Here is a 26,369-nt window from a genome sequence, read left to right on the forward strand (position 1 = left end):
ATCTACGTTTCCTGTCATTTGTTTCAAAGTAAAACCAATCTCCACAATTCATAGCATGTTTCAAGAGCAATATATATTATTTCTCTTCAATTAACCATGTATCAACTAATAAAGTAAGATCAATCTCCACAATTCATAGCATGTTTCAAGAGCAATACAGTCTTTACAAATTTAAACAGGCCCCGTGTTAGAAAATTGTCCAGCCCATCATATGTAGTTATAAAAAGCACACGTGTATATCGATATATCTAAAAATATATCTAAAAAAAATATCCAATCAATCCCTTTGACGTTAACATAAATATTTAATAGCATCAATTAGATAAAATGTAAATATACGTGTATATAAACAATAAGTATTATCATGCAGGGATTAATTCTAACACATCGAGTAACTACATCGTGCTTCTCTTCAATTAACCACGCCTCCAATAGCACTACAGGGAATTCAAAATGGCGTACATACTCAAAAGCACTTTTTTTCGGAGGTCATCACACTGCACGCTTGTTTATAAGTGTTTAAATAATCCATTCAGATTACTACACGTAGTTCCGGCTGCTAGTTCTTATTTGGATGAATGGGCATAAGTAGGGTGTATTTTAGAGGAAGACCCTTATACAGACACTTTAGTTGTTGAATGGTTAGGGATACTGTGTTATATTAGGATGTTGCGATGTTCATCATACTAATCTAACACTGACACGCAATGTGGCTGGTTGGCCACCCGATGTTCTATTATCTTCACAATGTGGACATTGGTGCTTTGTTGTGTTTTTAATCTGATTGATAAAACAAACATTCTCAAATGAAGATCGTATGGTTGTCAGAGAAATGCCATTGCAGTTAACTTAAATATCTGTTTATTGGTATAGGGAATTTATATTCCTTTTGATAATATTCCAAATATCAATGACTTTACCGGAATACGTAGCGATGGTAGAGTGAATACCTATTTCTACACGTGTTTTATCCTACTCCCTAATTGCGAAGAATGGGTATATTTGCACACGCATTTTAAAAGAAAGAATGTAATACAATATCCCAAACAGAGCAAACATTTGACTTAATTTTTTTTTTATTGGCTCTTTTTGGACATATATTATCATATAAACAGGATGTTACATGCAACTTCATATTTCAACAAACATGTTAAACACTGTGTGAAAATTAATAGCAATATTGTACAATTACTTTGAAGATAAAGAGAGACTAGTATATGAAATATGCATAACTAATTCATTTAAGGAAGATACATCTTACATTGAAATTATTTTGTCTTCTATCTTTTTCCATACTTGGTTATAATAATCAAGATTTCTTCTGCCACAATAAATTGATTTTTTAACAAACAGTTTTCTTCTCAAAAATTGCAACAAAAATATATAAAGAAGGACCACTGTGCCCTGTATCTGAATTAAACACAAACTGTATATAATATTTAGAAAGCAGTATACAATAATTCAGACTTTCACACTTTTCTTCATAAAATCCAAATATTATGTCTTGATAAGAGATATAATTTATATAAGTAATGTTTAATCTATTCCACCAAGTTTGGAAATGCTTCCAATAAGTACCAACATATTCACAAAAGTAAAACCTGTGCTCTATTGTATCTAAATTTCCACATAATATACAAGAAGGTGATGTTTTAATTTTTATTGCATACAGCAATTTGTTGTGTGCTAAAAATCTGTGAATTAATTTATATTGAAAAGATTGTAATGATGTTTCCATTGATATTGTGAAAGGTAACTTGTAAATACTCTCTAACTCTTGCTGTGTTAATTTTGAATCAAAAATATTTTCCCATTTTGGTATACATGTTGGTAATTCTGCTATACTTTCCATCAAAATCCAGTAAAAATCTTTACAAGTCATGTTTGATATGGGACTCCTATTACCATTGAAACTCAGTATAAGCGTATTTCTATTTATAAAAGAATTATCATTTTGTCGAATATGCTTTCTCCAACTGTAGGGTATTGCATTTCTTAAACAATAGTATTCAAAAAAAGATATGTTTAAATTGTGTGTTTCATTTAATTTTTCATGGCTAAGGAAGTCTTTATCTCTATCTACAATATCTCCAATATATAAAATACCCCTTTCATACCACTTCTTCCAAAAAACCTCTTTATTGTCAATTTTAATATTGTCATTAAACCATAAACTTTCTTTAAAAACGACTGGTTCAACATTTACAATATGTCTGAATTCTCTCCATGTACTAACAATATCACTGTAAAACTTTGGCAAAAAAGTATCAATGTCTAAATGATTCATGCATCCTCTAGAGATAATAAAGTCATTTAATTCAATATCTTGCAAGTAAAATTGAATTATGCTTCTTAATTTTGATTTTATATTAGTGAAAATTCTTTTTACCCAGCCTAATCTTAATGATTTGACCTGAATATCAAATTTAGGTACTTTCAAACCCCCTTTACTAATTTTTTGACTGCTTACTGTACTTTTTACTTTTGGCTTTTCATTATTCCAAATAAAGGCATTTATTTCTTTTTCTACTTCTTTAATTAATGCTGACGAGAAAGGGAGAACTTGCGCTTGATAAATGAGTTTAGGGATTGCCAGTGTTTTTGTTATTAGGATTTTACCAATAAGAGTTAGATTCCTCATTTTCCATAAATTTAATGTTAATTTCAATTCTTCTAGTTTTGTATTAAAATTCTTTCTTAACATTTCTTCTTCACCTTTTGAACTAAACCATATTCCTAATGTAAAAAATTGACCTTTTGACCACTTAACAGGTAAGATTCCTGGTCTGAAATTTTTACAACTTCCAATCCAAACTGCTTCTGTTTTATCTAAATTAATTTTGAGTCCAGAACAATGTTTAAAATTTTGAATGATGTTTAGTAATTCAATTCCAGATTTCTCATCATTTAAAAAGCAGGTAGTGTCATCTGCTAGTTGACTTATCTTAAATTCTGTTTCACCAATTCTGATTCCATGAACATTTTTGTTTTCTCTTATTCTTATTGCAAGCAACTCAACACAAAGAATGAAAAGATATGGAGAAAGGGGACAACCTTGCCTGACTCCTCTACTTATTTTGAAAAAAGGAGTTGAGAATCCGTTGTTTATAACACAGCTTGAGATATCTGTGTATAGTATCTTAACCCAGAGTCTAAAACTTTCTCCAAACCCAAATGTATCTAATACTTTATCCAAGAAATTCCATTCTACAGTGTCGAATGCCTTCTCAAAATCAACTAAAAGAATTAAACCAGGAATGTTTTTTAGACTTGTATAGTGTATAAGATCAGAAATAGTTCTAATGTTTTCTCCAATAAATCTGTTCTCTATATATCCAGTTTGATCAGTGTCTACAATTTGAGGTAAAAACTTTTTAATTCTTCTAGCAATTACTTTTGATAAAATTTTGTAGTCAAAGTTAAGAAGTGATATTGGTCTCCAGTTTTTAAGTACAGTCCTATCTTTATCTTTTTTAGGTACAAGAGTTATGATGCTTTTTCTTTGATCTATGGAAAGTTTGTGTTTTTGGATACTTTCATTCAGGCTGTCAATTATTAATTCTGAAATTTCTTTCCAAAAATACTTATAAAATTCCATTTGGAAACCATCATTGCCAGGCGATTGATTGCATTTAAAAGTGTTTAGTATAGCTTCACATTCATGAACTGTAATAGGTCCTTCACAAGACAAGGAATCCTCTTTTTCAAGTTTTTGAATATTCATATTGTAAGTAAATTGATCAATATAATTCTTATAGTCACAATAATCTAAATCTGATGTGTATAACTTTTCAAAAAATGATTGTTCTTCTTTTAATATTTTCTCTCTTCCTTCCAAAACCCCTTTATTTGACGTTATTGTAGATATGTATTTATTTTTATAGTTTCTTTTTTCTAAGGAGAGAAAATATTTAGTACACTTTTCTCCTTCTTCACACCACTTTGCTTTTGATCGAAGAATAATACCTCTTGTTTTATTTTCATTTATCAATTCTAACTTTTCTTTAATTTCATTATATTTATTTACATTTTCTTCCGTAGGATCTTCCGACATTTTTCGTTTTTGATCATCAAGTTCCTTAGCTATGTTTTCTTCATCTTTTCTTAGTTTGCGAGCTTTAAGTTTTGAAAATTTTACTATAAACCCTCTGAGTTCACATTTTATGGTGTCCCATTTTAGTTGTTTATCATTCATAAAAAAATATTTCTCTTTTAGCTGTAAAATGTTTTGTTTTGTTTTCAACACAAACTCTTCATCTTCTAATAGGGATGAATTAAATTTCCAAAAACCGGGGCCTCTATCTTCGAAACCTTTACCCTTTATATTCAAAGTAATTACACTATGATCATTTTTTATGGATGGTTTAATACTTGTTTTGCAAAGTGGTGCAAGAAAAGCAGGAATTAAGAAAAAATTTAATCTTGATAATATTATAGGATTTTTCCGACTAAACGTAAATAGCATACCATTTGGATTTTGTTCTCGCCATATATCTACAAGGTTTAAATATTTTATTGAAGATATAAGATTGTCTCTATATTTAGATTTTCCTTCAATACACCCCCCTTTCTTATCCAAATTTGGGTTCAATGTAATATTGAAGTCGCCACCTAGAATCAGATTCTGAGAACTCTCTTCTTCTAAGTGATTTAAGATGTTGTTTAAAAATTAATTCTGTTCTGATGGGTTATCCTTAGTTGGTGCATACACATTTGATAAAATAAATTATGTTTTATCTAATTGTACAAAAACTTGTAGAAATCTACCAGCATTGACACATGTATGTTTTAATATCTTATACTCAACATTATGTGGAAATAAAATTGCTACACCTTTCCTATTTGATTCTCCATGATTAAATATGATATCCGAGTTCCATTCGTTTATCCATTTTGATTCATCTTGTGCAGTTGAGTGTGTTTCTTGTAAATAAACAAAGTGGCCTTGAAAATTCTCTTTAAAAAATGTAAACAATGTTTTTCTTTTACTTGGTGAGTTTAGGCCTCTTACATTTAACGATATGCAGGATAAGTTAAAAGACATTACGATTTGCGTTGAAATGTTTAAAGCACACACAGTAATTCAGAGTAAATTCGTGATAAAATGGGTTGCATGCACATGTATTCAATAGATTGAACTTGCTTGGAGCCAAGTATATAACAGTGGGGGGACCCCGAACAAAAGAAATCAAAAAGAAAAAACACATATGTACAGATGAATATACTGTACGTAATCAAATGTATAACTGACTAAACAGAACATACTTGACCAACCTTATGAAGTTTTCACATCTGCATGTTTATATACTGGAAGCTTTAAATGAAAGCTAAATATAAGAACCAGTATGTTATAATTCATGGAAATTAAATATCCGGAATAATACACTTCGTGGAAAATAAATATCCCGATTAATACAAAATATTACATGTTATGTACATTCTATGCATGACGTATTTGCGTGGAACTACTAAATAAAGTTACACATGTATAAACATAAATTTGACATTTCATCAATATTTCATCAACTAATCTAAAGGCCAGGGATGGTAACAAAAAGCTGAAGGGGGGGGGGTAATATCAGTTGGCATTAATCAAAATAATTAAAGCTGGTATATGTGCAAAAATAAACAATATAAATAAACAATGTAATTTCTTTCACCGCTGGGAGGTGTATGGAGTCGATAAGTGAGTATTTCTAAGTTTTCAATATATTTGTCCCATATATCTAAACAATGTCTATGCGAATTTTATCAATACACTGTCGATGTTTACCCCAACGTTTCACCTCGGTGCGCGAGAACAATGTCTGCCGCGAGGTTTTCCATAATTTGGAATCTACGATAGCCAAGATATTTTCCGAAGAATCTAGAGATGATACATGTCATGTCTGTAACATGGAGAAATTGGAGATCTTTAAGAAGTCTTCTCCCAGCCCCGTGCTCACCATCGTCGTTATACCCCTCGTGGATCAAACCGTTTTTGTCTGTGAATCGATATACCAATATATTGTGATCCGCGTTTGAGTAATTTGAGTCCATAACAACTTTTTTATAGAAGTTTCTGACCTGGTTAAAGGTCGCTGTGGTAGATGCCGCGATTTTAAAATCGTTCCCTTCTGTGAAGGTTTCTAGTGTCGACATCTGGATCTGTTGAAGTGCCTCTTTTTCTGCTTGATACACTAGCAAAATGTTTTCAGGCTTTGGTTTTAACACTTTTTCTTTGTATGTGTTTCCGTTAGGAAAAACTAACTTGTCTCCTACGAAACGTGTTTTCACATTCTCTTTCCAATACCGGTTACTTATTTCTTGGAGTTTTTTCCGATTTTCAGCTACCTCTACTGGTCTGTGTGGGGTAATGTAGAAAGGTGTATTTGATTGTTCTGTAGAGCCAGACCCTTTGCTATTTCTTTTGTCTTTTTGTGCTTGAGGACTTTCTCCTTATCAGTAAATTTCTCTAGTCGACCCGTAATAGTTCTTGGTCTACCCGGATTTTTAGGCCCGTTTCGATGTATGTTTGCAAAAGTTGTTTCGACTCCCAGGTATTCTTTAATCAATTGTGGGATTTTCTTGAAAAGATTTTCATTCTCTTCTTCGGGTAAATTGTGAATGAGTAAGTTCTGCTTCATTGATCTTGACTTTAAATCTGTGATCTCGCTTTGCTGTTTTCTGACGGTTCTGTCTAAGTTAATAACTACAGATTTTAACATATCTATATCTTCTTTCAACATTTTGTTCTCTTGCTTCAGCACCTGAATGTTTCCTGAGTCCACTTCTTGTTGTTCAGCAATATGAGAGATACGGAAGTCGAAACCATCTTCCTCCCACAGGTCATTCTTAATGTTCTTTATACCTTGAGTTAGTTCTTTGATCACTCTGAGAGATTCCGATAATTCCCCCAATGTTGTTTGTATATTAGGTATTGCTTGTATCGTGCTTATTATCTCCTGCGTTAGCGTAGGTGCGGTGGATATACCCGGGTCTGTGACATTCACTGGGCCGTGACTGCTAGCACTGTTTGTGACTGACGACTTCTCACGACTTCTACTCAGGCTCATTTTAAGAAATTTCGAACAAAATCACTATATTTTCAATTTCACAAGTAAAATCACTTTCCAGGTATCCAAATTAACTTCTGAACGGTCTGGTTCAAATATATGTAATCCCACACACAGAAAACTCACATTATTTGGTCAAAATGTTGGAGCTCAGAAAAACATGACTACCTGGCTCTGATCACGTGTCAACATTTGACTTAATACTCAAACACCAATAAAGCGTTTCGCTATTTTCATTTCCTTCATTCATTCCTTTTCCTATTTTTTGTTCTTATTGTTGCTGTGGGTTTATAAAAACATTTTTTGCTACTGCCTCATAAAACACAACAAGTAAGAAGTTCATAAGTTAAACATTAAGATAAAATAGGCATAGCACGTTCTCGTGATAGGTATTTAGATGAATAAAGCAAGTTATATTTCCATTACATGTACTTTGAAATGTCCATTCAGCCAGATGTTAATTACTATTGAACTACCTTTCAAACATCTCTCAGTAGTCATTCAGTCACGATTTAATTACCATTAAAGCACTCTCATTTCTGATACCATTCAGTCGCCTTTCAGTAACAATTTCGTTACATTCCAGTGAATATCTAGATAAGTTTCATGCATCAATGAGTTAAATTTATTGACCGTTCAGTCTCTGTTCTATATGCATGTTGTCATATTCTAATGATCAGTTCATCATATCTCCTTTTTGAATAATTATTCAACAATTTGAATGACTTCATTTCGTGCACAGGACCATTCAGTAGCCTGTCTTTTAAACGTTTTACATTTTAGAAATACTTTTAGAGGTTTGTGCGACACCAAATAAACTTTTATGGTTTCGTGTTTAAGTTTATGTAAGCATTTGTCTCCATGTGATTAACAATTCGTCGAATATTAGCAGCAATCCATACCGTATGGAATCGCTTATACTTTCATTTTGATATGAAAGGTGGATATAACGAACTGTTATCAACATCGTACCTCCTATAAGGAATATAAGATATATAGTAAGCCAATACCGGATATACCAGAGGTGGGATCAAGTGTTTAAGACGGACACGCCCCCCATTTTGATAGTTTGCACCTGTCATGAGTCTTATATGCATGAATGAGTAAACGGATATATCATTTTTAAAGAATTACTTCAATCTAGATTACATTTCATATTATTCATATTACTGTTTACATTATTTTCAACATTCCAATTTTACTACTATGGAGAAAAACGCAATGATCGTTAATCTCACCCGATAAATTTCACATGTGTTCATGTTTTTTGTTAAAAAAATGATGCGCATTTCCTGCACATACCCTGAGTTAGGGTTAGAGAAACAAAAACGCAGGTGTATAGAGCAGATCACCAGCAGATGTATGACAATAAGGTGCTCTATAACAGATCATCACCAGATGTATGTCATTAAAGTACTCTATCAATAACTGTTCCCCCCCTGATGTGTCTGGGGATATGTGATTCCTCTATCATTAGCATTATATTTCTAATACATGAAACTAATCACCTTTCGTTGTGGTAGCCTTATAGCCATTACATCTCTATCAATCACATACACAGAAAACTTTAAACATTTATGAACAGCGTATGCATGGAAACTAGTTTCAGTAAACCAGAGCTCTACCAGACAAGGCAACGTAACTTTACTATAAGTGCAGTCTTATCTTCTGCAAAACATCAAGAGTTATTGTTCTTTGAGCTACTGAGGTTATCCATGTTTATATTGATTTGCCTCGAGTAAACTTTTTATACTTTCTGTGAAGGGTAAGCATCAAATACATTAATGGATATATTGTTGTAGAATAAGAAACCCAGAACAGGAATGCTTTATTCCCATTTTGTTTTTACTCCATCTTTTATCATGCCCATATCATTTGTTTTAAGCATTAAAGTAATATCAAACTAACAAAGATACGTAGCATATACCAATAGCAATTGAGTGTTAACAAATTTAACCCTCCCCTTCTTAGATAATATCCCTGCTAATCATTTATATATAGGTACAAAAAGCACATGTGTATAGTGATATATCTAAAATGATATTAATTCCATAGATTTTAGCATATATGTTAAATAAGATCAATTTAACATTTTCTCTACCGGTACATTTTAGAGGTTTTTAAAGACTAAATGACAATATTTTCAAATGGAGTTACATCTGCATGTATCACGATTTTAGGTAGGCATGTGATATATAATTTTGTTACGAATTGGACAGGGAGCATTTTTTTTTATAAACTTTGTCATGTTATCCCATGACCCCAAAGAGTTCTATAGGGTCAAAGGTCATTTAAGTGCACATTTTTGCAATCTTTTTTCTTTGGAATATATATATTACGACCCCTCTCACTGTATTCGAGTCAAAAATAGGAAATTCTAAATGTATGAGCTGATATGTCTTTTAAAATACTACAAAAACATCACAATCGAATTAATCAATTTTATTGACAAACAAATATTTTTGGTTGCTAAGTAACACTTATGGTGTAATTTTGACCATAATTTGCCTTTCTACATCCATTCGACACAATTTAAACATAGTTACATTGCATGATGATTAGTAAATGTCACATTATTTTAAAAATATAATCTTTGACTAGATTTCAATCATTTTAAAAGGTTTTTAACAAAAAATATAATGAAGAGAATTAAGGTCAAAGGTCATAAAATGAAAATTTCGTACTTCATATACATATTCATCATTTTCTAATAATATGACGTTTTGCCATTGTATCCCACTAAATAGTATTAATATTGCAACATTAAAACAAAGATCTTTCCTGTTAAAATCTAAAAAAAATCAATTTTTTATATTCAAATATATTTGGTTGCTAAGCAACAACACCATTATGATATCAAATGCTACATGTATGCAAAAACAATGCCCGTTTTTCCTTCCCAAGTTCATTGTACATGTATACGAATGTTCAAGTACTTACTTTCAATCACTAAATTTAAATGCACTTGCATTATATTTAATAAAAATTGTTCTTCTTATATTCAACCTCTTAAAACATATTTCTAGACATAATTCTTGATACTAGGTTGTTCCGATAGGGACATGCGTTGACCAATATCTGTCTATCGACTGGAACTTCTCAGCAGACATGTACATAAGATAATGCCCAAAAATCTGAAGAAGAAAAAAAGAAAGATTGTTTATACTTAGCCCCAATATACTGATGTATTATCAGAGCTTTTGAATACTCAATTGGCTCTGTAAATGTTTTCTATAATCAAGGCCCTCTGAAAATTATGCGTTTAATTACTTAGCCAGATCAATTTTGGTAAAGGTAATCTTATAAAATGCATTTTATTATTCGTTTTAAACTAGAAATCACTGTCACAATATCGGTACGTTAAAACTAGTAATACCTGTACAGTTCCTCTTCAGTGAGAGGCTTCGAACTTCCTTGGGAAGCATATGACAACCCTTCCCCCTAGATATGACCATCACAGCATAATGGTTGGTGGCAACACAGATGGAGAAAACCAAATCTTCTGTCAAAAACAGCTTCATAAAAGCTGCAATTCTCTGAATAATCAGTTCCCATATCTGAAAATAAAAATGCAAATCATACCTTATTTGTCAGCATTTAAAACACTTAGCATACCTTATAATTAGAAACAGAATAATGATTTTCAGTGTTTTGTCTCTTTTTGTATGCATGTTATATCTAGTAATGCAACGATAAACAGTAAACTGGTACACACATATCAGTGTACCATAATGCCATGATTCCATTTGTGAATGTATTATCTGGATTCATTTGAATGTTAACTAAATGTATATGGATTTAACCCTATATTCAACCTCAAAGAGTCATACCAACTGCATGCCAGGTTGTCACTCCGAATGAAATGCCACAGTTCTTGGATCAGGTGTCCCTGTGTCCTCCACACCAACATACTTCCAATGCATGTCTGGATTTGCCAGTAGACTGTCACTAGTGCAAGATACCTGGAAGCTTCCCACTAAATATTGGGATGTCAATAACCTTTTTAAAGATGAAAAAATACAATTAAGAATTATTGGTTTGTGTTTTAAAGCAGAATATAAGCTTCATGATAGTAAGGGACAGTTTCGCACGAAAGTACTGATCATATTTATTTAAAGATAGAGATGTCCTATATTTGAAGTGCTATTTGGTAAGGGATTACATAGATAGTTATTTCGGATTTCAAAGATTTCGGTTGAGCATCACTGAAGAGACATTATTTGTCGAAATGCGCATCTGGTGCATCAAAATTGGTACCGTATAAGTTTTACATACATATGTTAGAAATCAAATCAATGGAATATTTCATTATACTTTGCGAGTGTAGCAGAGTGCGTATTGAAAAAAAAACCACTATACACCATGGAGGTGTTAGCATTATGCCCAACATATACATGGGAGCAAATACTGAAGAAATTCAGGTTAAAATATACAGTGTCCAGCGAAAATATTGTGCCTCTGATGGAAATTGAATGACCCCAGATTTAAAGTAGAATTGAATTGGTTCTTCATTGTACACAGTGTCTAAATTCCCTTACATGGTACTCTGATGGGGTGTGGATTTAGTCGATATTAGAGAAAATCTAAGCAAGAAGTGGGCAGATGCCCATCAGCTCAAAGCACACCAGCATGTATGGATCATATAATTAAATGCTTTTTTCAATAGCCTGTCATAACCAGATTTTGATTGATGTTAACCCCCCCCCCCCATGCACACACCTTTTGTCCCAAACAAACATTTTGTTTTTATTTCTGTTGCAATATGAAGAAAAACCTCAAATTACGGTAAACATACTATTATTAAAGAAAGATTTTTTTTATAAACATAAACAATCTTGGAAAATAGCCTCCGCACCAATGGTCAGCAATGCCCAGTCTGATTAAAACCATCCCACCCTTTTCTCATCGTACACTAAATCCACCCTCTTCTTACACTCGCGCGTCAGGTGAGGAGATACCAAAAAGGGGGAGGGGGGTCAGACTGATTAATGCCGGACCAGGACAGATTAATTGATGTCAGATATGCTCAGCTCTTAATAAACAATTGGGTGTTATACACTTGGTTTAGATATCATAAAATATACATATTTCCTTTCATGAAACGACAAATTATGGCATCAAATTGCGGTTAATATACTAATCGTGCATTTTTCATAACATGGCATAACCGCGAACGTTTTTTTTTCTAGTCGGCCTATGTGGCTACATAAACTTACATGTTTATACTGAATGCATGATCGTTTGAGTCATTCTGCAACAGGATATCCAAGGTATTTTCAGACTTCTTCATCTGACATCAGGTCCTTTTCAAGATGTAAAATACAATACAAGCGTTTGTTGTGTTGTTGTTTTCGTTGAAACGGAAACACGTGTGTTGCCCGTGGACACTTTCAGAAAACCCCGCGGTCGCGATCCGGATCACGGGGGAACAAGTATTATATAATACAATATGCAGACTGGTCTTTTTGTTTTCTTTGTTTGGCAGAAAAAAATATTTCTATACCGAATAAATATTACATAACGTTTATATCTGAATTTGAAGTATTTTTTTTTTATTCACTGTACCGATGTAACATTCTCGTTAGGTGTTTTATGAAGTTACAATACAAGTAGGTGGTGTAACTGTTATTTACCAATAATGGGTTTTATACTTCTTTTTTTTTAAAGCAGAGAATACCTGGCTGATTATTTCATACATATATGGATATTGTTTTAGTGTATCAAAAAGTATTCATATTACCAACAGAGGACAATACAAATAGTTTTCACTACTTTATTGTGCGATGCGCGTCGATCGCTTTCAGCACCGACGTTTTATCGCTAATTTTAAAGAAAACCGCGCAGCATGTCCCAATTTCATGTTATCGTAATATAAAAACTAACAAGAATTACAACACGAATAAGGGTCCATCAAAAAGAACATTTCCTGTACTTTTACAGGCTGTATTTACTTTTCCCTATTTCCATATATGAATATTGGTAAAACGCCGATCTGTTTAAACATTGAGAAATAAAATTGTAAGAAAGCGTACATGTGCAAAATATAGCTATTTTCTTATAACTTTGCCAGGCATTAGAAATAATTTTATATGTTCTGAAAGCAGGGAATATATGCTTTTCAAAAATATAAAAAATAGTGCATTCATACGGGAGATTAAAAAAATCGTATCGAGGGGGGAAATGACCTTGCGACAAAGCGTTGCGTCATATTTAGACGAAGCCATATTTCGCTTTAAATGCTTTTATTAATTTAATAGCTTTATTTACTTCACTGATTTTTACATAGTTCAAAAATAGAGAAAATTTCCAAGAATATGATATATAGATCATATATCTTATGACCGTAGTTTGAAAGATTTAGAGGCACTCCTTCTGCGCTGTCCCGTTTTTACGCACCACCGGTCAAATTGACCGGTACCGTAAAGAAGGGGTTAATGTAATGTAGAACTGCACATTAAACATTTATATGACAAATCTATTGGATTATACAGTGGTTAGTTTTAAAACAACGAGTAACTTGATTTAGTTTCAGTTCAATTGACCATACCTTACGCGGAAGTCATCACACTGCGTGTGTAACTATAGTTCGGTTAAGGAATCTGTTTTCGGATTAATACGTCTAGTTCTCGTTGTACTTTCTTATTTGGACAAATATGCATAAGGAAGATGTATTCTGGAACAATACGTATTTACAGCCTGTTTAAGTATTGCACGTTTATAACTTTCATGTCACTGTTCGTTATCTTCAGCTTTCATATGCAAGGTGAAGATAACGAACATTGATCAATCTCATAACTCCTACAAGCAATACAAAATAGATAGTTGGGCAAACACGGACCCCTGGACACACCAAAGGTGGGATCAGGTGCCTAGGAGGAATAAACATCTCCTGTTGACCGGTCATACCCGCCGTGAGACCTATATCCCGATCAGGTAAGTGGTGTTATCCGTAGTCCAAATAATATGCCAATTCCATATATCCGAGTGAACTCGAAAAAAAAGACACCACACAGTCGTCCACTTCTGCTTCATATTTAAATACTTTTTTGAAAATATATATTAACGGCAAACTAACAACTTAACTTTATGACAAAAAGGACGGTTTCAACTTATCCATCGTCAACTTTCCATATTTCGTAGCAATGTTCCATTACCACTTGTACATGGTGTTTACATCTCTCAACTAATTCGATACACAAAAGCTTGTTCTGCGTATGTTCAGTTTTTAAATCGAAGCGGCTACTAACAAACAAGATGATGGCGCAAGAGTTCCTACAGTCTCGTTTAAAATCAGCATTATGCAAATCATATGGTCGTTATAACGACCTAGTTTGCCAATACAACCTATCATCGCTTCAAATGCTATATGACGTGTTTACTTTAGTTATGAGTCAGAATATACCCTTAATAGCTCAGTAAAACTTGCTAACAAAAAGCAAATGAAAAATTAAAAATATGTATTTACAGTTAATAATTGAAAGATAATTGTAGCAATAACAAAATACTAGCTTACGGTAGCAAGCTCCGGTCATCTCAGTATATTCCGTTACGTTACAACTCCAATATCATCACTGCCACAGGCTTTCAGATATGAAGCGTTGACGACATGACGTCACAGTTGCAAAAACGCGGTAAATTGTAAAGCTGATGTTTAGAAATTCTCTGCAACTTTTAAATCTATATTTTAAAAAAAGAATATTGTCGTCTTCTTCTTCTACTGATAGCGAAAATTGTGTTTCCATATACAATGTCCACACGTTGTGCTTTAACTTTCATCGTTAAAATCTTCGAAATGTACGTTACCAAACATTAAATTTTGAAAAAGAAAAACCACCAAATTATTTCTATCAACATTATAATTTCTTAATGCGGTCTGGAAACACTTCGTCAAAATGATTTTTATTTCTTTACAGTTGATTTCGTGACGTTTATTTGTGTGTTATTGAAAGTTGGAAATGTACGTTACCAAATCACATTTCACATTTTAAGTATATTCTTTTGGGTTTGCGGTAATTTTGAACACGTTTCCTTTCATTAAAATAGTGTTTACAAATATATTGAAACAAAAATTAATGATGCTTTGAGTTTTTCTTATTGACAATAATCATGAAATGTACGTTACATTTATATCAGGTATTTAAATTGCCAAACTATATGTTTTTTTTTAATGAAAAGCTAATTGTGTAGACGTTAAACACTAACCATTTAAAAAAAGTGTATTCCAAACTGATCGGTACAAACACAATGAGAAGAACTGAGAAAAGTATTATATCGAAAAAAAATATTTCTTTTTACCTGAACGATAATTCACCATTATTTGAAGAGGAGGGGGATACTTGAAAGATCATTTTGTTAATATACATTGGTGTATTCATTGGTGTTAAAACACAACCCAAAAAATATAATTTTCTTCAATAACACTCTTAATTATAGAACTATGTTGATGATACAGCGACTGTAACGTACATTTTTCGTGTATATTTGAATAGAAATTATCCTCTTTTTTAACACTTTGTCATTATTTCATGTATTTAGATTTGATAAAAACAAAATTTGAGACAAAGTCTATAAACATTTTGTTTTCATTATGCATAATAGTAATATTCTATCTGTAACTTTATTTTTAACAAATCATTTTGAGCTCTTATATTGAGAATGGGTGTTACGCGATTATTCTGCACGTAATGGTTCCCTAATATCGATATCAGTTTCCTTGCACCTAATAGATTATCAAGTCTTAGATTATAATTTTCTTTCAAATTTCTTCAAATAAATATTCATAGACCGTTATTAATAACGTACTATATAAATCAATGAAAGAGAAGGTAAGTAAAGTAAGTAAAATTGTAGAGTCAAATTATTTGATTCAGATAAATGCAATTTCGCTAGAATCAGATACGAAAACGTCCATTCGTATTCATTTTAAAAGAATTTGATGCAGGCCTAGTCCTTGTCGTTGTACACGATGCCCGGTGAATTTTAAAATCATAGTTTACGTTTTCATCTGTTGACGTCAGGGATCCATATATATATATGTGAGCGGAGCGTCATCGACGTAGTATATGTAAGGCGCCGTTGATAAACTTACATTTAGAAATGTATGCACAGCAATATAAAGAAATTTACGTTATCCGGTGCACATTTATGAAAATGGGCATATAGGAGGAGGGGGGGGGGGGTAAATTTACTCAACATCATTAAACGAAATAGGCTAAATAGAACAAAAATTGCAGTCACCATTATCTATATTCTAAAACAAATCAGCGTTTCTTCGCAGGTTGCATTTGAGACATATGATATAAGTACAGGTTCATGCATGTATATTTGCTTCTAAAAAAAGGGGGGGCAGCAAAAATGAAGAAGAGAGAGAGAGAAAACACACACACACACACTGTTACTCTTGTTGGCATGAAGCAACTTAGTTTATTGATTTTATGATATTTTTAAATTGTATTGTCCATTGTATTATTTTACATGGAAGGCATATTTGTCATAAAAAGTGAAAATGGATACTCCCTCTATTTGCCGGAAGTATAATTCTTTGTAGTATACGCCATGCTCTGATGTTCGTAATTATATGACTCTGGTCCCCATATAATTATTTATTTTCTTACAGAATTGAACAAAAATTTAATGATTTATAGCTTTCCAGAAAACATTTTCTTTCACATACAAGATCTTTTCGAAATTAAGACCACTTAGGAAAGCGAGTTAACTTCAAGCAGCATTTTATTTCTTATTTCACAAAGACCGTTTCTAATTAGACAGTAAAAATTCTTGCAGAAATACATTGAATCCTTCATCACCACACTTTTTCAGTCTACTTGTACTTCAATGACTTCATTACTTTTGTATATGTGACAATTTCACTTCAATGCTTATATAAGAAAAAAAAAGTATCTCATGAATCATATGAATTTGATATGGAATTATTTTTAAGTCCCCTGTAAACTATCACCCAACACCAAAATACCCCACTGTTTGAACGAATCAAAATTCACTCCCTTACAGTGCATGCATAATTTGTTATATTGTAATCAATTTGTTTGTTTATATTACATATGTATTTTGTGTCCTTCAGTAAAATTCATAAAATTTAATAAAATGAACCCTTATATGGCCCCATCATGTCCTCAACAACCATGTTTTAAAACCCTATACAACAATATTCAAACAGTTTTGTCATTTCTGTTCCTGTTGATCTATAGCAGATTTGAAATTCAGAATGATCCATTCTATTTTGCATTTATTTCTCCTTGGAAGGGGTCAGAGATCCCCCTTTATAAATAAAAATTTATGTGAAAAGCTTACTTTGACCATGTGCCCCTACTACAGATATACCAAGAAAGTCAATAAATATTCTATATGTATGGTATGTCATACATATACACTGTATCTATGCATATCCTCTTCATTAAATTTGCCTCCCATGGGGCTTTTTTTCAATATATACTGTATGAGAACTACAGGTATCTATCAAACACATCTAAATGACACTTTCAGAAAATTTATCATATTTTATTAGCAAACACTTCACATGTTTACCATTATTACACTATTGATAGCCTCACTGTCATATAATATGTAACATTAGAAAGGAATTTTTGTCTCTTTCTCAGCTTTCAATCCCTGTATACTTCTTGTACATATTTGGAAACAGGCAAAAAAATGGTAATTTTTTCATATGTCAGGAATTGAAATGAAGAAAATTATTTGTTATATTCAAATGTTGTTTCAGAACTTCAGACAACTCAAAATTCAATAAACATGTATATATCAATAATGTATCACAGTGCAAAGCAATGGCTTGTGATAAAAAAAAATTAAATTACCTTGTTGCAATAAAAAATTCTAAAAGCTTAAGTATATATTGCTACTCTCACTATTAATGTTGCGATGTTGGCATGCATAGACATTCCTCAGAATTAAAGATTTACCTTCAAAAATCAACAATCATGATTTGTTACTGTTCTCAATTTAAATTAAATATATCTATGTATTAGTACCTCATTCCAATTCGTTTAATTCAAACTGGTGGAAATCCTTCACATCTTGTAATTCCTCGTCGTCGGTTACCCATGGATGCTTCCCATAAATTATCTCCTTTGTCATATTGTGGAAGCTGGTGTGGACTCAAAATCATGGTTTGCAATTGCGATGATGTAATTTCTAAAAAAATAAAAACCATGTCTTATTTATATGCTCATAGTTTAGACATTTCTGATCGAATTTAAATAAAACTGTGTGGTTCAATGTTGCAAAACTGCATTAATACAAATTTAATCTGAACACAATCTGCAACACATTACATTTAATGATGATGTATACGTCAAATATGATGTTTACATCTGAAAGAGGAACATTTTTTTACACTGGTTTTAGCTGAATTTCCATTGGTTGACTTTAACTGCATAAATATGTAATGATTCATATTTATTACATCGTGCATTTTCAGTGACAAACGTTTAGCATAGTGTATGAACAATTAGTGAATAGTTTGTACATATATATGTACATCCTGTCCAACAGTCTCATCATATAAATTTCACATGTTTAGTGATGAAATTTCTGTGGTGAGAGTATATTTTTCAATTTCTCTGTATGTTAACTTTGGGTCCTGTCATAGACTTATAATATAAATCCCCACATTTATTTATCATTGAATTTATTTCATTACTACATTAGTCATAGACCTTATATCTCACTTACAATTTATCTTAATTAATGCTGGATTGTTAATTTCATTTTAAAAATGTCAGGTATTAAACTGATATCTATATCAGACAGGTGTTTTAATTAAGTTACACTGCATATGAATTTGATTTCTTTGGATTTTCTTTCTTGAGCCACTAATTATCTGTATTGGTGTGTAAACACAAGGTGTGAATCTAGTAAGGTGTACAAAGTTATGTATGTATGATTTAATCTAGACCATAGCATGGTCATTGATACACTCATATCAGATCTATATGTTCACCATGTTCAACAGCATGACACTGGGAATAAGCATGACACAATTAATATTTGTTTGAAAAATAATTTTTGAAAGTGCATCTCCACAATGTTAATTTGGAGGAGGGGGTGTGAGAGGAGGCACTTCTCATAAAAACTTTGTTTGCATAGATCAACAGATTTATTGATATACATTTGAATTGCCTATAACCAAAGTAATGCGATATAGATCTAGTGATTGATATTAGCGATTATTCAAGAACTTTGATTTTAGAAACAATTTCAAGATTGTTTTAAAAACGAAATTAGGCTTTTAAAAATATATTCGATAGTCAATCTTTAATTTGTACCTGTAGTATTTTACTGAAGATGTACGTACATTTAAACTTCATCAACATGTATCATTCTCTATGTCACTACGGACAGCTGACATACTTTTCAAAGATACGAGATATTTGAGAAAATTCGAGTCACTAACCTGGTTGTTTGAATGTTCTCGCTTTTTCTGGACACCTTATCGATATGTAAAGAAGTCTCTGGTGTATCTGTCTTTCCTGGCTGGATTCCCTTTCAAATATGACAACAATACGCAGAAGTGTGGCCTTGATACGATAAAATCTTCCTACTGTTTCCACAGACGCCTCGGCATCATCGTCACTATGTCGATGACGCTCCGCTCAAAATTATAGTCCAATGTCAAGGTCAGTAGTGTCAATTTTTAATCAATCTAAACGTTACACAGAGTGTAGAAGAATTTATTTATACTAATTCTGGAATAAATAAACCCTACGTGACCACCCTATCTGGTATTTTAGAAAACCGAATCACACGCGTATAGTAACTTACGTTTTTCTGCAGAAGTTTGGAAAGCCTGTGGCAGTGTCATTATTCGTAGGGGAAAGTAGTCCCGGAGAATTTGACGATGTACGGAGTTTGTTACGGTAGGTGAACAATAAATCCAAACAGAAAATAATAACTCCAAATCCGGAAATCCCAGTATAATTCAAAAATGTATAGAAAGCATTTCAATCAGGAAAATTTAAGTGTTTATGTACTAGGAATGACTTTTCTAGAACAATCTTAAAAGACAGTGATACAGCCATAACGGAATCTTTCTACCAAATATAACATGAGCTAGAACAATATCAGTCACAGGTGTCAACGACAAATAAACATCACTTCTCTAAATATAACATGAGCCAAAACAATATCAGTCACAGGTGTCAACGACAAATAAACATCACTTCTCTAAATCACTCCAGGGTAACTCAGTGCAAATAGTATTATACGCAACACCTCCCCCTTAAAAAGTTTGAAAGACAATGAAAACTCATATATGCAATATACATCAATCAAAGCAACAACAACAAAACAAAACAAACAACCACAACAAAACATACCCATGACAAACTTAATAGAATATCTGCTACAACATTATCTCTGTCTGTGATATGTTTGATATTAATATCATACTTTAGCAATAATATACTCCATATTGTGAGTCTTTAATTAGAGTTAAACGATGCAAGGAAGGTGTTAAACTCTGTACAATAAGAATATAAAAATGTAAGCTGGATATGTAACAAAGCAGCATAATTCGTACGTGTGGAAATTCCTACATGTTGTTGAAATACATGATGAATGAAGACTACGAATATATTGTCGCTCAGGAACTATTCCAGCATGTTTTGTTTTAATGTCGTGGAATCAGAGTGGTGTTTAAAAAAGTAATACTTTTGGATTGATTGATTGATTGTATGCAAGATGAAGATAACGATCAGTGATCAATCTCATAACTCCTATAAGCAATACAAAATACATAGTTGGGCAATCACGGACCCCTGGACACACCAGAGGTGGGGTCAGGTGCCTAGGAGGAGTAAGCATCCCCTGTATGTTGTTTAATGTCCCTCTCGATTATTCTAACCCTTATGGAGACGTCACCGATACCGATTAAGGGCTTTGAATTTAGACCTACGCTTGGCGCTTACGGCCAAAGAGCAGTGGAGATTTGTTTAGCATACAACCCCTACTGTGTCACGGGACATCCGTTTTGGGGGTCATCTCCGAGGAGGCATGATATTCACTCCTGATTCCGAAGGAACTAGTACTACATGTTTTCTAGACTTAGGTCTATCGCGACCAGGATTTGAATCCCGGCCGTCTGCATGTGGAGCTGAAAGATCATTAAATACGAATATTTACTTTTTCGTAACCGTTTGACATTTTAGAATCAATTCTAGATGTTGATAGGATGTACCTGCGTATGTTTTATGGTGTTATCTTTAATGTTGGTAGTATTTTTTTCTCGTTGTAATCAACATATCATCGATTATTAGCAATGCTTCATACCATATATATGTGCTTATATTACCAGTTTGATATGATGAAGGTTACAAGCAATGATGAATTTCATAGATCCCTTTAGGAATACAAAATTGAAGGTTGTGCAAACATGTATCCCTGGATATACAAGTGGTAAGATTAAGTACCTTAGTGGAATGAACACCAACTTTCAACCAGAAAGAGGTAACCTAACTTTGTAATACGTACAGCTTAATACAATTTTACAATAAGTGCGGTCTTACTCGCCACGCGGGTATGCTAAGGCGATACATGGAATTTGCTTTGGTGAAAATTCTGCGAAAAGATGGTACAGTGACGTCACAATGGGAAGTCAGCTGAAGTCTGCCTGCATGTTGATACATATGTTTTCGTTTATATTCTTTTTAAATATTGCAGTGTGCATCTTTATGCAAGAATATTATAATACCAAAGTATTCAATTAGTTGTATTAAAAGTAATGTTCGGATATTTAGTTACCACACGTCTCGTTTTCTCAGTAAAATCAAAACAAATCACAAAAATCCGCACATGCGCTGTAAGCGATCGGCGTCGTGCGAAAGCTTGATCATGGAAAGGCAAGTTGGAGGAAGAACAGGTGTTTGTCTGGAAACATGCAAGTTCTGTGCCATCAATGGAATTATTTGATACGATATAGGTATGTACATTATGAAATGACAACAGCATTCATTATTGTTGTTTTAGAAATATTTAATTTCGTTGAATCACGATTTAACACAATAATGTGTGAGAACACGTGTGTTTTGGAAGTATCCGAAGTTGCAAACGAAGCAGTTTATTTTTTTAAACCTCCAATGAATTTGAAATAAAGGTTCTTAATCCTGATTAGGTTACATTGTCGGTTTTACTTTTATTTTCTTTGTCCACACAACACTGATTGTAGGATGTTCGATGAGACAATCAAATAAAAAGGTCTGTACCATACCAGTGATTCAGACAAAAAAGGATACTTGTTCAAGTTTCGCCGCATTAGGAAGAAATTTAAACTATAAAGCATGTTATGTCGGTTTACTGTTTTAGTAATTACATTTTACTCGTATTTTTATTATTTGCTTATCCTAATCTTTCCAAATATTTTGAATAACCCCAAATGAAGGTTTTTTTGTACATGTATAAATACATATCATGTGTGTTACTAGCACTATAAGGGGAAGGGATGTGATGGGCTTTACCCTTTTCGCCATATTAAAGCTGTATGATCTGATGTTCGTGTACTATCTTTGTGCAGAATGACTTTAAAGCATATTAATTAATGTTCCAAGTTATTAGCTGTCCCTTATAATCACATGCCTGAAAGCATGTGCAAGTAAAAGAGAAAGGAGATTATTTGAATGATAGATATAGTAGGTACACACGTATTCTAGAAATAAGTCAACTGATGATCTGAACGTCTGAACTGAACAAGTGACTGTTATTTGAAATGGTCGAATGACATTGGTTTGTAAACACTAATTTAAATTCAAATATTTTTTGCTAAAATAGATTAAATAATGCCCGACATGTCGTACAGCTTCATAAATAAGTACGTGCGATGATTTAATTAACTGTGTTTTACAAGGTGGACACAATTGTTGATGTTTGGACTATACAATTTTTTTTATATATAAATTTCGACAATTTTTCCCAATTTCGGAAGCCATAGGGCCCATGTAAAAATGTAGAAAAATCACTGAATGTTAAAAATTATTGTGATGATGGTGACGTTAAAAAACAACTATGTACAGTGAACTCAATGGTAATACGTCGTATCACTAGATAAATATTTGGTATTAAAGTAAAAGGTCCCAAAGAGAAATGAATATAGGTGTGATTTAAGTCTGGGGCGTGTAGTCCTGCCCCCAGTGAATGGAATCTTGTAAAATTTCTCGAGACAACAGTATGCTCCAAAACACAGTGCACCATTACAGTTTCGTCGTACCTCATAATACAAATGTGCTAATCTTAGGAGTTCATGCTATGCAACATTTTTTAAAATTTTGTTTTCGCGTCAAATGATAAGAACTACACAGATATATTTACCAGTTACGCTATTGTTTAATTAATAATGTATTTTGTTCATTTTTTTGCACAATCTTTTTATGTGTAAGTTTACATTCCAAAACACTGTTGCAATAAGTAAGCCCACTGAGGAATATTTAATGACTTATACAAGCAATGTAATTAAATGGTGATTCGGTGAATGAATGTAATTTTGCCTCAAATCCAAATCCATTGATATTGATCACGGACAACTCTTAAGTGCTCTTCAATTCTTAATTAAAGTGATGTAACTAAGTATTAAAAGTGTTAAATGGATTTTATTAAGCAATGCAAATAAAAACGTTGATCTAATTAATTGCACATTCAGATGTGTGCAACAAAGGTGTTCAATACATTTGTCAAGCAATTTGACTCAAGTACAGACCTATATTATTATATATATATATATATATATATATATATATAGGATCTGATAACTCCCCTTAAGAGGTCATGTTCTGGTGAACTTTGTATTTGCATATTGCATCATAATTTGATCCAATCAGATAACGCGTTTCAAATGAAGCGTGGCGTATATACAAAAATGGCAGATATTGAACAAGTAGTGGAAGAAGTTTTGAAACAAGTTGGTGTTAAGTGTTTCAAGGATGAACAGCGGATGATTTTGGACTGCATGTTTGAGAAAAAGGACTGTGTCGCCGTGTTACCAACAGATTTTGGGAAATCGCTCCCATTTCAAGCGTATTTACCAGTGAAGAGAGCTTTACTCCGTGATGATAGCTTCGGGAAAGTAATTGTCTGCTGTCCTTTGGTGTCTCTTATGTAAGACCAAGTCAGAAAATTAACTTCCATAGGATTAGTAACTGCTGCTTTTTAAAGGCATGCATATATTTATTCGTTTTTACTTATATAATTTAACTGAAATTGGATCGCATGGTCGGTCTTAAATCGAAGTTCACTGAGGATCATCTAAATAATGATGGATAGGCATCATACATATATATTCTTCTGACAAGCAGTAGACCGTTAACAACAGATAAGAAATTATTGCTTGAAATGTGTTATACGCTATATGTTGTACTGCGCCGCCAAAATTTGATTCCAAGTTCACTGTTGAACTGGTTCATTTATAGTTATCATTTTATTCTTTAAATATTGTGTTGGAAATGTAAGAATTTATAAGCACATTCACTCTTGAATGCTCCAGGCACAGGCAAGGAGACCGATGAATTGATAGAGGCAGGAAAAGTAGTCATCATCCATGCATCTCCCGAGTCATTAGTTGGAGACGGCCAATGGATATCAACAATACAAAGACTTAATGTAACCGACATCGTAGTAGATTAATTCCACACAGTTCTAAGATGATAATGTCTTCCTATTCATGTATTTTACATTTATGACAGCTTTTTTAAACAACCTATGAGTTAATAACTCAAATGAGATATTGTATACTGTCAGTCCTATTTTTTCCATCAATATATTGGTATTATTTATCTTTTTTGTTTTCACATCTATTGACAAACAAGTTGTTAGCACATCATTGACACAATATTTTGCTCCATAGGTGTTTTAGGTCTTTATGCAAAATATGTAATCATATTACCCAACCAACAATCAGCATTGTAAATCCCCTAAATTATAAATATCTAAACTCTCACATTTTGTTTGATTTTTATAGACATACTCGGATGTCTTGAATCTAGAACATGTAAAAAAAAATCGAACAGCATTAAGAACTGTTACTTGGTGTACTTTAACCCATTTTCTCAAAGAAGTGGAAGGAATATTGGTAGTTACATTTTTTAAAACTCGTTTAAATGGTTTTAATTTAAGTTTTTATTCATAACCTTTATTATCAAATTTATGGGTGGTTTAGAAGCAGATAAGGAGGATAAAGTGTTCCGAAAGTGGTTCCGGCTTGTTGGAGAGATCCGATCGTACTTTCCCGAGGCATCATTATTTGGACTAAACATGACTTGCACAAAGACAATTAAAAAGAGAGTGATAGAAGTTTTGGGACTGAAGGACTACACGAACATTACAGTTTCCCGAAATAAAGAAAACATCAAGTACATTGTGAAGAAAGTGGACCCGAACATTGAAAGATCTTTGTTGTGGATTTTGGACTCAATTCGTGATTTAAAAAAGGAGTTCCCGCGGACATTATTTTATTGCATCTCAATAAGAGATGTTGGGTGTGTGTACAACTTCATAGTGTCTGAACTATCAGATGTTACTAACATTGAAAACATGGTAGAGATGTTTCATTCTGAAACAACAGTAAATTAAAAAAAAGAAAACCCTTGAAACATTGACTAAGGGCAGTGTTTTGCGCATTACTGTTGCTATCAGTGCACTGGGAATGGGTGTAAATGTCTATGCATGTCACAATGTTATAATATATGGACCTCCTAGGTGTTTGATATACTTTGTCCAGTGGGAAGCGATGTAGAACAATAATTTGCCATTTTGATGTATTATGATCAACAGCTACGGAATGTTGACCAGGACGTAAAAGACTTCCTCACTTCAACTGATTGCCGAATATTGCAACTGCTTAAGCCATTTCTTTCGGAGAGCGAGTTAAAGCTGGTACAAAGTACCAGAATACATACTTGTTGTGGCAGTTGTGATACAGGGTGTTCCTGTAATTCATATTCTTCGACAATTTTAGAAAAAGTATATGACAAATCTGTCTTTAGATGATGTACATGTAATGGAAACCTCAAGCAGTGACAGTGATACTGTATCATATGAGTCTGAATCTGATGAGGATCTTGATGAGATTAAATCAACTTAAGGTTCAAATTGACACAAAACTTGTTAGTGTTTGTTTTTAGGTAAAGGATATATTGTTTACAGTTTCATAGCAATGCAACATTTCATCTACAAATAATCTGATACAAAACTGTTTTATCAGTTTAAAACACAGTGTTCTGTTTTCTTCTTAATGATACTAATTATAATTATGTGTACCAGAATAAATAGAAGCATATATAAATTACAGAAAAATGT

The 26,369-nt window shown here is 32.7% G+C and overlaps 3 protein-coding genes across 3 annotated transcripts; 2 read left to right on the forward strand and 1 right to left on the reverse strand.

Moving 5' to 3' along the window:
- Positions 1-6,335: 6,335 nt before the first annotated feature.
- On the reverse strand, positions 6,336-7,055 carry LOC130049785 (uncharacterized). Its single transcript, XM_056147795.1, has one exon. The coding sequence runs from the start codon at positions 7,053-7,055 to the stop codon at positions 6,336-6,338; it is 720 nt and encodes a 239-aa protein (XP_056003770.1).
- Positions 7,056-23,934: 16,879 nt separating this feature from the next.
- Positions 23,935-24,698, forward strand: LOC130049786 (uncharacterized). The gene is made up of 2 exons (XM_056147796.1): positions 23,935-24,121; positions 24,559-24,698. Exons 1-2 carry the CDS (start codon positions 23,935-23,937, stop codon positions 24,696-24,698), a joined length of 327 nt encoding a protein of 108 aa, XP_056003771.1.
- A 519-nt stretch (positions 24,699-25,217) lies between these two features.
- Positions 25,218-26,154, forward strand: LOC130049787 (uncharacterized). Its single transcript, XM_056147797.1, has 3 exons — positions 25,218-25,634; positions 25,845-25,946; positions 26,029-26,154. The coding sequence occupies exons 1-3, from the start codon at positions 25,218-25,220 to the stop codon at positions 26,152-26,154; spliced, it is 645 nt and encodes a 214-aa protein (XP_056003772.1).
- Positions 26,155-26,369: the final 215 nt, after the last annotated feature.

Source organism: Ostrea edulis, chromosome 8 (assembly GCF_947568905.1).
Source record: "Ostrea edulis chromosome 8, xbOstEdul1.1, whole genome shotgun sequence".
In the NCBI taxonomy this organism is placed as follows: domain Eukaryota; kingdom Metazoa; phylum Mollusca; class Bivalvia; order Ostreida; family Ostreidae; genus Ostrea; species Ostrea edulis.